We start from the raw sequence: 12987 nt of genomic DNA on the forward strand, positions 1-12987 counted from the left end.
GTGCTGTTTGGCTCAGTGACCATAGCATCAGTATGTTTGTTCTCCTGCACTGTGCCCATATGTTCAGCATCTCTCCTCATTCAAGTTGTAGTATACTTCACTGGGGAGTACCCATACAGAATTTTACATGTTGCTAAAAGTATGCAGGCTTGAGTGTAGAAAGTGTTTAAGAGCATATGAAATATTTGTAAGAGTGTGGAAAAGGTTAATAAGACAGTGGGAAAGGTTTGTGGGAGTGTGGGGAGGTTGTATAAAACCTGAAAATATACATGAATAAAATAAATATAACACGGCTACTTAGCAGATTTTCACTTTTTGCAGGGGTCTCGGGAATGTACCTCCTGTGATAGGTGAGGATCACTGTATCTCAGTCTTGTTTCTTTCCCATTCCCCTCCATTCCCTTTGCTCTTTCTTCTCCTTTCCCTTTTCAAAATTGTGTTTCTATTTTTAAAATCTTTTTTTGTGTGTTTTTGAGACAGGGTTTCACTATGCAGTTCACATTGGCCCCAAACTCACTCTGTAGCCCAGATTGGCCTTGGGATTGCATCAATCCTCCTGCCTCAGCCTCCCAAGTGCTAGGATTACAGGCGTGAACTACCACACCTGATTATTTTTTTGGTTTGGTTTTTCTTTTGGTTTTTCTCCGGTACCAGGAACTGAACTCACGACCTTGTGCTTGCCAGGCAGGCGCTTTTGCCGCTGAGCTAAATCCCCAGCCCCTCACCTGATTATTTTTTAAAAAATAAATATTACTTCATTTTCCTTCCCTTTCCTCCCTCCCTTGTTCCCCTTCTATTTTGAACATTTTTCTTCCTACCTTCCCATATTTACCCTCCATTTTGGACTTTATTTACCCTGGAAAATTCAAGCTCATTCTGGGCTACTAATTGATTGATTGACTGATTGAGAAAGGGTCTCACTTTGTAGGGCAGACTGGCCTTGAATACGCTTATGTAGCCCAGGCTGGCCTGCAACTTATAGCGATCCTACTGCCTCTGCCTCCTGAGTTCTACAGGCAGGTACCACCAAGCCCGGCACATCACAGGAAATTTAGTGCCTTAGACCTTGACTCAAAATTAAAGATTAAAAAAGGTAAAGACCTGGGGATAAATCAGTGGTAGAGCACTTGCTTAGCAAGCAAGAGATTCTGGGTTCTATCTCTGGTACCTGAAAAAAAAATCATTTAGGTATTTGTAATCTTGTCCTTTGACCTAATTGTAGTCTGTGCCTCTGTCCTAAATTGTACCAAGTATTCTACACAGGTTGGTCAATTCACTGGACAGACACAGCCTAGTTGGACTAACACAAGAAGTGTTGAGACCCTGCTTATAGAACAGCTGCTGGCCTGTGATTGGCCCAAGTGCAGGGACCTGATTTGTCCAAGTGCAGTGAAGGGGTGGAGCTGAAGCAGGGAAACTTCTGGAAGTCTAGTATGGGTGTTGGGGAGGAGAACAAAGGCTGAGATTCCTAGCTCCCTGACTTTAGGAGTGCCAGGGTGCCCCTCTGCTTCTTCAAAAAGGCAGCAGCAGCAGCTTCATAGGTGGGGGAGCAGAACTGAGACCATGCTGGCAGTGGAGGTGCAGCCCTGTTGGAGTGGACAGGAGGAGAACAGTGGCCATGGAGGACACAGGGCAACTTCTGCGGGGTGAGGGGGGGAAGTGAGGGGGAGGGTGACAGCCGCAGGCCAAGCCCTGTCCTGACCCGGGTACAAAGGCGTGAGGCTTCTCTGTGTCACTAGCCTTAAAATGCTTGCTAGGCTGAGGATCTGGCTCAGTGGGGAAGCACTTGCCCAGACGCAAGGCCTTGGGTTTGTAGGGCAGACTGGCCTTGAATACGCTTATGTATCCCATCCTGGCCTGCACACACACACACAAACACACACACACACACACACACACACACACACACACACGAAAGGCTCAGTGGTGGCACAGCTCATGCTTAGTATGCTTGAAGTTCTTGGTTAACACACACACGACATTCGCAATGAATTTAAAAACAAATAATGAAACACCCTGTGCGCTTGGTGCGGGGTGTAAGGTAGATTTATTTTAGATGTTCCGGGAGGCTGACCTCACTCACCCTTATGCTGAGGGAGCCACTGACTGGTACCTTGCAGTTTAGTTCCAGCCAAGCAAGGTTAAGAGGCAGTAGGCGCGCTACAGTATTAGAAACACACATTCATGCTAATGTTTGCAAAGGTTATTTTTGCTATAAAGCAGTGACCCCTCCACCGAAGTGATTTGCTTTTTAACATAATGCAGAATGTCAGGGCTCCTCAAGTCATGTTCTTACAGTCTACCAAAAGCAGCAACAAAAAGGCTCATAAATCCATTCGGGTTAAAGATCCCTTGCAGCAGTCATGTAGCAAGGAAGGGGCGGGGCCAGTATTTTTTCTTTTCTCTTTTTCTTTTATTTTGGTATTGGAGAGTGAACTCATTCTCTTCACACTGTGTTACAGCCCTAGTCTGTGTGTCCGTGTTTCCTACCTTCCTTCTTTCTTATCTTATCTATCAGTGACAGAGTCTTACTAAATTTTCCAGGTCTAACTTCATCCCAAGCTCTGAGGTTTCACTACATCCCCAGCCCTTAAGCCCTTGACGCTTCCCTAGGTTTTGTTGTGTCTGTATTATAGGTCCAGTACTGTTGCAAAATCTGTATGCTTATATGAGTTAAACCCTAAAATAACCCTATACTCATGGTATAGGTTGAGCTCAGTGGGCCAACATGACTATTATATGTTTAATACAGTCTTTAGAACTTTTATATTTGCAAAATTGTCCACTTGCTGAGTCATATGTAAAAACTTATTTGTAACCCCTGAAATCAATACTGGTGGCATTGATGTAAGGCAAAGAAATGCCCTACCTGCTAGATATCTGATACAAGTTCATGTTCTCTAAATTCAAAGACAGAATTCTAGGAGCAATGGAAGTTAAGAGCAGAATATATTTATTGGGCAAAGAAAGCTTCTGTCTGAGAGAGAGACACAGGGCGTCCCAAGAGCATTGCCAAGGACCCTGCCTTTCTAGGGACTTTCATAAAGCAAAACCATGAGATGAGGTGGGTCCAAGGTTGGGAAAATGGGAAATTACAAGATGGGCATGAGGTAGGGCAAAACTATGGTCAATCAATAAGATTATGAGCATAATCACTCAGGTAATATTTATTAAATGGAGATCAAATAGGAAAACAAGTCACATAGCAAGCTGACCTGAACAAAAACAGGATATTTTTTTTCTGGAGGAGGCCAGTTGCTCTCCTTGGCTTTCTCAAGGTGATAAATAACTATTTAGAATATCAATCACTATTGTTTATCCTTAAGAGAAGTATGTGGGTGCATTCATTTTTGTCTTGAGGTCTCATCCTCCATGTGGAGGTGTCTACCTCCCTACAGTTGCACTGTATCTCATCTTCTGACCTGGCTCCTTTGAGGGCCTACCCCTGGCTGATGGCCTACAATATTTCTGCCTAACTTAGTTGTCTATCACAGCGGTGATGCCAGTAGTGTGTACATGCCTGAGTGTAGAGGGGTGGGGGCAACCGAGTGGCCAGCCACTGCTCCATGTGTCCATCTGGGTTTGAACAAGGTGACCCTATGCCTGTGCTTTCCAGCTCTTGTGCTGAAAACAGGTGTCCTTTTTGGGCTCTGCCGAGTGCACTTTTTGTTCATTTCATTTCTTAAGTGGCCCAACTCAGGAGTAGAGCTCCTGAGTAGCAAAGGCCCAGGGTTTGATATCTAGCACTACTTAAAATGGGAATGGCCCCCAGATGTCATGCTGCATACAGACTCATGTTCCTAAGGGCAAGAGCATGAGAAATGCCTTGTTGAGAAAACATGTGTGGTAGAAAATCTTTGTCCAACCATGACCTATAGTCGGTGTTTTCCCAATGTATATTAAATAAATTGTCCTTAAACAGAAACACACATGAAACAAGGTTATGTATTGATTCCTTGATGAAAATATGACCAGAGGCTCAATGGAAGCCAACCTTATGTTCCCTCTAAGAGAAATAGTTTCATATTCAATAATTATGTATTCTAGATGATATGAACCAACCATGGTGTTGCAAGCCTGTAATCCCAGCTCTCAGGGAGGATGAGATTAGAAGCTTGTAAGTTTGAACCCAGTCTGTAGAGCAAATTTTATTTTTTATTTTTAGTTTTTTGAGACAGGGTCTCACTATGTAGTTCAGGGTGGCTGTAAACTGATCATGCGGCCCAGGCTGGCCTTAAACTCTTGGTGATCTTCCTACCTCAGCCTTCTGAGTGCTGAGATTACAGGTGTGTGCCACCATGCCTGGCTTTGAGCCCATCCAGGGAATCTTAGTGAGACCTTATGTCAAAATAAAAAGTAAAAAGTTCTGGGGATGAAACTCAAATATAAAGACACTGGTTTAATTTCCAGCGAAGCAAACAACAAGAAAAAGGATGCCTTTATAAAGTAATGAAAATCAAATATGTACACACATAGATACTGGTATAATAGATATAAATACACACAAAGCATATAATATTATTTAATTCCTTTTTATTGATTTGTTTTTTTGAAACGGGGTTTCACTATGTAGTTCATGCTGCCTTGACCTCACTGTATAGCCCAGGCTGGCTTCCCAACTCATAGCAATCCTCCTGCCTCAGCCTCCTGAGTACTGAGGTTACATGTGTGTGCCACAACACCTGGCCTATCTCCTTTAATTCTTAAAACACTTCTGTGAGGGAGTCATTATGCTCCTTCAGCACATTTAATAGATGGGAAAATAGCTCAGGGAGGTTCTGTGATTCCCCAAAATCACATAGGCAACAAGTGGGCTTGACTTCAGTCCTAGTCAGTCCAATTCCTTCTTCCCACTCACAGCCTCAACAGAGAGAGGGGGAAAATTCAGAGGACTAGATGGAGGATAAAAGGTGGAGAATGGGGCTCAGAGAGGTGGAGGGTCCAGCTCCATAGTACAAAGGGGCCCAGGCCCACTCCCCAGCCACCTCAGCCCCACGCTCTGCTGGGTCCCAGGGAGAGGGAACAGGGCTGAGTGGCAGAGCCATGAGGGTGCGGGCTGGCTGGACTGCAGGAGGACAGTTATATATGATGGAAGAGAGATTACACTGCCTCTTCCTCCTCTGGACGCTCAGTATTCCTGCAATCCCTCATCTCCCTGCAAAGCTTGTGGGTGCCAGCCTGGCCAGACCCAATTCCTAGGCACTGTCCAGTGTCCCTTCGCAGGCTGGTCCCAAAAGAGAGAACAGAAACACATTTAGCATTCACAAAATGCAAACACAAATGGGGGCTGAGTAGTTGTTTAGTGGTAGAGCACTTGCCCAAGTTGCTGGGTTTCATCCCCAGCACTGAAAAAAAAAAGGTTTAGGTGCATTCTAAATATTTTAACCACTGGAATTTTATTTTCCCATGTAGTGGCTGTATTGTCCAACGACTTTGCATCCAAGCCTACAAAGCAGTGGGGCTGCTGTGGGAGAAGTGTTATTGGGCACAGGGATCCCAGTGTCCAAGAGTCGAGTGTGACAAGTCTGCATGGTGACAAGGGTGGAGTCATGCACTAGGAATTATATTCCAGAACCCTGGGCTTCTTCCAGGAAATTGGCTGTATAGGTCTTGGTGTGACACCCTAAGAGAGGATGGAAAGAATAATGGTAATAATTAGCTGGGGAGCTTCTCTCCTGTGACAAGTACTTTCCATACATTTTCCATTCTTTGCAACAGACAGGTCCTGGTATTCCTGCTGTCCATTTGGGAACTCTAGTGCTCACATAGGGCATCATGTATCCAGTGAGATGCAGCCAGGCCCAGGCCATGTCTTGCCCACTGGTTGATGCTGCCCACCATCAACACTTGCAGCCTTCTGCATCCTAGAACTCTACATTAACTGGGTTGGAAGATTCATAGTCATCCCTCAGCATCAGTGGGACATTGGTTCTTTTATTTATGGATAAACATTAACAATGGTTGTTATATTTCATATTGTTATTATCAACAAAGTTACTCAGATTACCAGATATAAGAATGCAAGACTGGTCAAACTATTAAAAGCCAGTAACAAGTAATGAAAAACATTAGAAATGATACAGAGCTTCATTCACCTTGTTTTCAAATTCTGTATCATTTTTATAGTTTTTATGTTGTTTTATTTGTGTCTTTGGTTTTTATTATTTTGGTTTTGTTTTTCTCTCTTTAAAATAAAACAAAGGGACATTGGTTCTACCTCCTTCTTCCGTATGTAAGTCTGTGGATGCTAAAAAACATTGTTCCATGTGCTGTAGTGTTTGTATAGAAGTTGCCATACACTTAAATCATCATCTAATACAATGCAAAGAGGTGCTAAACTGTTTCTTTAGGGAATAATTAAAAAGGCCTCTGTGTATTTACTACAAGCATTGTAAAAATAGAATCACCAGATGTAGAGGCCACAGGTACAGAGAGAGCACTATGAATCTTTGTTAGGGAGTCAGTTCTTCAGGCGCCCTTTAATGGAACAGTGATCACATCATTTCTATGCATGCTTTCCCAGTGGTCCATTTTAGGCAAAAAAAGGATTTAAAAATAATTATGAATCCACATATGGTGATAGATACTTGTAATGCAAGTATTCTAGGAGGCTGAGGCAGGAGGACTTAAAGTTAAAGCTCAGCCTTAGTTATGTGGCAAAGTTCTGGGTCAGTATAAAGAATTAAGCCCTGTATGGTAGTGCATGCATCTAACCCCAGCAGTCAGGTGGCTGAAGCAGGATCATCATGAGTTTCAGGCCAGCTTGGGCCACATAGTTAGTGTGAGGCCTGCCTGTACTACATAGTGAAATCCCGATATGAAAAATTGCATTATACATAAAATCATGAGTGCTGCATTTCTACATGCATCTTATTTTTTTTTCTGGTACCAGGAATTGAACTCACGACCTCACACTTGCCAGGCAGGTGCTGTGCCACTGAACTAAATCTCCAACCCCTCTACGTGCATCTTATTCACATCAGTTTATGCCTGCTGTTGTTCACTTACTCAAATTTTCCTTTTAGAAGCAGTGACAATGCTGGAGATTCCCAGCCATCTTGGTGCAGCCAGCAGTTACTACCACTTGCCAGCCTGCATGCTCAGCTATGCAGCACAGGGCTGGGGAGAGTGTCCCTGTCTTTTATGGGACAAATAGAACAAGAGAGATTGTCACGGGAAAAATGGTAACATATATCCCTAGCACAGGTCCCAACAATGGATCTATAAAGTGTTCATCCAAGAGAGCAAAACTCCACCCAGATGTTCCCAGCTACTCTCTTCATCACTTTTGGTGTTTGGAATTGTCCAGCTATTGTTCAGTAGAGGGATGACTAACTCAACTCTGCTCATCCAGAGAGTGCAATATCATCAGGCCAGGAGAGGCTGTAGGCATGCAGATGCAGCCCCAAGGGAATGAGGCCAACATGAAGGCTGTGCATTCCACCACTCTGGAAACAGCCAAAAAAATAAACAGATGTCCCCAGGGAAGGAGGTAAGAGCAGAGGGGCTTGGGCATGTAGCTCAGTGGTAGACCACTGGCCTAGCATGTTTGAGGCCCCAGTATTCAAGCACTGGAAAAGAGAAGTAAGGATCTGAAGGGCAGCATATTATTTTGGTGTCTGGAGATCCCACAGCCTGTCCCCATGCACACACAGCAATCCAGTGGCTTTTTTCTGCATCCATTGGAAATTGTTGAAGACAAAGTGACAAGTCAAGCTTTTTGTTGTGGTGCATGTCTGTAATCCCAGCATCCTTGGAGACTGAGACAGGATTTCAGGTTTGAGCCTAACCTAGACAACGGCTACTTAGTGAATCCCTGTCTCAAAAAAATAAACTCGCAAATGGAAGAGGACTAAGAGATGGGAGGGAAGGGAATGGAATATAAAAATAGTTAACATGTATTCCGTGTATGAACTAACTCCCCATGAGGAATGTGACCATTAAGTTCCACAAACATGTAAAAAGAAAAATGAAAAAAAAAATAAACTTAAAAAAGGATGGAGAGATAACTTAGTGTGAAAATCCTTAATTCAATCACCTATACAAATCAAATAAATCAAGCTTCACTGTCCAAGATGAATGTAATAATTATGCATGGCAAATATACTAATAAACAAAAAGTTGCATAAGTAAATTTGAACATCATGTCACTGGGTCTTCATGAAAGAGTTTATATTAAGATTACTTTATTTGTCTATTTTTGATATAGGGTATCACTATGTAGCTAAGGCTGGCCTCAAGCTGGAGGTGATCTGCCTGCCTCAGCATCCAACGTACTGGGAGTATGGACATGTTCTTCCATTCCTGGCAAGGTTTCCTTGGTGACCATTTGACGATCAGCCAAATAGATCTAACTTCAGACATATACATATCTTCAGTGTTTCCCTTGTCACTGGTACAAAATATCTAACACTCACAATTTTAAAAAGAAAATGTTATTTTGTGTTACAATTCAGTTCATAGGCCAACATGGCAGAGGTACATGACAGTGGAGAAACAGCTCATGGTCTGGATATTGGAAGCAAAGATAGATTTACAGGGGAGGGAGATGGATTCTTCCTGGCCAGGACCCCAGTGACCCACCTCCTCTGACAGACTTAACCTCTCAAAATCACACTGAGCTATAAATTCAGTGGAATAATACATGGATGAGTATCAGGCCCACATGATCCATCGTATCCCACAAACCTGCCTGTGAGTGCAGGAGGCTTCAAGGGTTATCTACAGTTGAAAAATATGTTCACCAAGGGGACGCACACAATTGCAGCATCTAATGATACTTTGATAACGATACTCCTGTGTGACTTCCCAGTTCCCACTGGGCTGGAGTCTACAGAATTGACATATCATACACAAATCACAGGAGTAGGTACAGATCTGGATCCTAAGTGATGGTCTTATGGCCTTCAGAACCTGTGTTAATTCAGCACAGACCTTACCAAACTGCTCAGGGTGCACAAACTCTGTTGGAATATTGGACTCATAGCTCTCTAGTGGGGCAGGGTACAGCCCCTGAGACAACTGGCTCAGTCCGGCAGTTAGATGCAGCAGGACCTGAAGAATACCCAGGGAAAAGTGGTTCCCATAGCAACTGAAAGTCTTGAGCCCAGTGCAGCGGCTCAGGGCAGGCAAGATGGCAAGGAGATGGGAGTCCGTGATGTCACAGTGCTCTAGGACCAGGGTCTCCAGGGTGCTGGCCACTTTGTCTATCAGAGCCTGGAGAATCTCAGGATTGAATGGTTTCATTGAAATCCTCCTCAGAGTCAGAGACTTGAGCTGGCTTGTGCTTGCACATTGGGACAGATGCTTCAGGTCAGATTCCTTCAGTGGACTTGAACTCAAGGAGAGGACCTCCAAGGGGGTCTGGCTCCTGCAGAGAGAGAAGTTATTTCATAGGAATGGCAGTGTTGAGTAGGGTGCATTAGGAAATGTCCTCAAGGTTGCAGAGCCAGCTTAGCCCTAACATTTCTCTCAGCATCTGACAATCACTGGGATGCTGTGTGTTGAAGGCACTAATCCTTCAAGTTACCATCACTTGTCTGATTGGCTCAGTCTCCATTCTCTACAGCTCCCTGTGCTCAGCACCAATCAGAAAACCACAGCTTTGGCCAGATGAGGCAGGTGAGCAATTTGCAAGAAGAATGACCGTAGGTATGTTTGGCCAATGCACTGGAGTTGGCCCTGTGTCCTTAGCAAAGACTGTGTCCCTGTTTACAGCCCTGTACTCCTTTTCCTCACCCTCAGCTCCAGACTGCTGCCCTTCCCATTTGCTCATTGCCTTTTCTATTATAATTGTAATGGTTTTTAACTTGCTGTCCCCCCAATGCCTTATGTACTAACTGGTAGGAGACTGGAGGAAGTGGCTGGATTATGGTTGTAATAACTGGATCAGTCCAATGACAGGTTTTGCCTGGCTGTAGGGCATAAAATCACTAAAGATGAATGCACCAACCTGGGTGTGGATGGCACCAAAAAAATAGCCTTATAGCTGGGTGGAATATAAAGGGAAGCAATAAGGCAGCTTGCTGCTTTCTGCCCACTCTGCAGTGAACTGTTTCTTCACTCCTTGCCTGGAGCAAACTAACTCTGGACTGAATCCTGTATAAAGTCTGAGCTAAAATAAACTTTTCCTCTTTTAACTTGTGGGTATTGACTGTTTTATCCTAACAATGAGAAATGCAGACAGTCACACAGCTGCCCTTTTGAAAGGAGGACACACACACTGGATTTCTCCTCATTACAGCTGCTTTGCACAATCCACTGTTCAATGTAGAGGTGCATGGCCTGTGTCTCTTTCATGCTCTCACTTCACTCTTTCCAGCTCCTTACGAAGACCTGCTTCCAAAGGAAGAAACCTAGTCTACCCTCATTTTATCTGTTCCCTTCCTGTTGGCTTTCTGGGCAAAGGGGCTGCTCCAGACCTCCTATCCATGTTTTATCCCTGGTTTTACATGGGAGGTAGGGGGAGACTATGACATGTTCCAGGAAATATTGTCTTTCTCACTTCCTAGCATCTTCCCCTAGGCCAGCAGATGGGCAGAGAGAAGGCTTCTTAGTATTTACTGTAACCACAATTGTGCAGGAGAGCTTGCCACCCACTCACCTGAAGATCATATGCAGGGTTCCATGCAAGAAAAAGACATCATCTATATGAAGCTCCTGGAGACTTTGCAGCTGTCCTAAATGAAAGGCATAGATGTTGGAATACCATTTGTTTTTCCCGGGTTCACTAAACAATTTTGGACTCAGGCTGCTGAAATGAAATGTGTGAAGGTTATTCATCTTCTTGAGGTAAGGGACAAATGCTTTCATGCTTTCCCGGCTCCAGGCACTAAACACATCCAGCACGTGGACAGATTCCAGTTGCACAGCTTGCAGAAGCTTCAGGATTGTAGTGACAGCACTGGATTGAATCATCACCTTCTCACAGTACAGGTGTACTGAAGCTTTTCTCTTTCTGACCCAGTTTAAGAGGCAGAGTTGTAATTTGTCCTCTGTGGCACAAGAGGAACTCCAGGCTTCAAAAGAAAGGTTTGCAAATATTTTCAAGGTTGGCTTCTTGTCAGTTAAACTAAGCTTTTCTGTTTCCTTATTCCTGGCATCTGCTGAGTGAGCAGTACACATGGCTCTGGGCCCTGCAGTCCAGAAGTCGTGGTGTACATCCCTCCAGTCCAGCACCTGCAGCTTCCACCTGCTGTGGGTGAAACAGAAATAAATCTCATGAATGAGATAAAAACCCTACTTCCTATCTGTGTTTGTCTTCCACTTTCTGGGCAACAGCCAATCCCCTGTTTTTCCTTTCTTCCTTTTTCTACCCTTTTAACCTTTGCATGCAGCTTGGCTTATCTTCCCATCCTGTCAAAGTAGGAAGGTGTAGGTTACTCCTGAGTTCACTGTATCTTGCAAGTTCAGGTTTCACATCAGGAAACCCCTTCCCGGCCTTTGGCTCAGCAAAGGCCAAGACCTCTGTGATTCTCTTCAACATCGTAATCTCCCCTTCATTTCATTTTGTCTTGCTTCTTGACACCAACTGTCCCTTCCCAGAACTCCCTGGTCCTTCTTTCTATTACTTGTGCATCGTACTCACTTGTGGTGAACCTTCTGGGACAGCTGTATGTCAATTCCATCCAATAGGGCTTCCAGGGTCTCTAGGTTTTTTATGTCTGGTGTGATTTTTCCATACTGAATGTATGGGGTCTTTGGTTTCCTCAAATCCATCAGGCTCCTAAAAGGGAGGTAGGGGAATGGCCAGGCCTGCACCATCACCTTCATCACCTCATTGTGTTCCCCCATGAAGGCATCGATGAATAAGTCATGGAAGATCATGGTGGGCAGGTCATGCAGAGAAGTGCTGGCTATGGTGTCACTCTTCAGCAGGCTCTGCTTAGCCAGCTCATAAAGAGTCACTGGGCTCTGCCTGCTCATCCTGAGATGTCTGCAAGGAGATGAGTACTGGGTAATATCCAGGAAGAGGCCTCTGTGCATGCCAAGCACAGAGACCCTTTTAAACCTACGAAGGCCAACTTGGGGCCACGGTTCCTGGTTTGGATATGGTAAAGCCTTCTCAGTTTACTCCCATTTCCCTGCCTTGGGTGGCTACAAAGCCATACCTCTCCCTCTATTGGCATCAAACTCCACTACCTTATCCATTTCAAAACCCTAATCCTTTGAATTCCAGTCTCTCTGAAAAGTGATTTTGTAGTGTTGTGAAATCCCAGCCCCGTCTTGTCTTGGAATCTTCTGATTACTGGGACAAGACCCTAGAATAGCAATGAAATTGTCTTATGGCTCCATCACCTTACCATTTCCATTGCAACCATGAGGCCAGTCAGGAGCTATTAGGAAGACATCATGGTAAGGATCCTGTTATTTTCATTTTAAGAAGATTAATAAATAATTATAAAGCCATATAAGATTGTTATTGAGGTGCGGAAGTTAGAGATGTAAATTGCTAACTGTGGTGGACATTGTTAAAACTTTTCCATGTATGAAAACTTATCACTTTGTGACTGAGTGCAGGACAGAAAATGGATGAAAACCAAATCTCCAACTTTAAAATACTACAGAGACTTGAGCAGGGCAAAACATGCCTATCACCCCAGCACTCAGGCAGAGCAAGGCAAGTGCATTCCAAGTTCAAGCCCACCCTGTACAATTTAGTGACTTAGCAAGAATGCGTTGAAATAAATTTTACTTAAATAAAAATAGGTCTGGTGAGGTAGGTCAGTGCAAAGGCTGTGGTTTAAATTCTAGTACTGCATAAATGAGAACAACCCAAACAGCCAGGTGTGGTGGTGTATGCCTGTTATCCTAGTGTGCTGCAGCCTGAGGCAGTATGACCCCTTCTAATTCTATGGTAATCTGACGTACATAGTGAGTTCAAAGCCAGCTTAAGGTACTTAGTGAGATCCTGTCTTAAAAAAATACCAAAACCAAAAACAAATTAAAAAATAAACAACACCTCCAGCAAAAGCCACACTTGACAAA

General features: G+C 44.0%; 1 protein-coding gene across 1 annotated transcript in view; it reads right to left on the bottom strand.

Moving 5' to 3' along the window:
* Positions 1–8204: 8204 nt before the first annotated feature.
* Positions 8205–12987, bottom strand: part of LOC102011071 (PRAME family member 8-like) — a 12582-nt gene continuing 7799 nt past the window's right edge. Inside the window, exons 2-4 of the mRNA XM_005415002.1 lie at positions 11588–11935; positions 10604–11194; positions 8205–9370 (exon numbers count right to left, since the gene is read on the bottom strand). Coding sequence (XP_005415059.1) covers positions 8722–9370; positions 10604–11194; positions 11588–11925 — 1578 coding nt within the window. The 5' untranslated portion in view covers positions 11926–11935 and the 3' untranslated portion in view covers positions 8205–8721. The remainder of the gene's footprint in view (positions 9371–10603; positions 11195–11587; positions 11936–12987) is intronic.

The sequence above is a fragment of the Chinchilla lanigera genome, unplaced genomic scaffold, assembly GCF_000276665.1.
Source record: "Chinchilla lanigera isolate Chin_1 unplaced genomic scaffold, ChiLan1.0 scaffold00217, whole genome shotgun sequence".
Classification (NCBI taxonomy): Eukaryota; Metazoa; Chordata; class Mammalia; order Rodentia; family Chinchillidae; genus Chinchilla; species Chinchilla lanigera.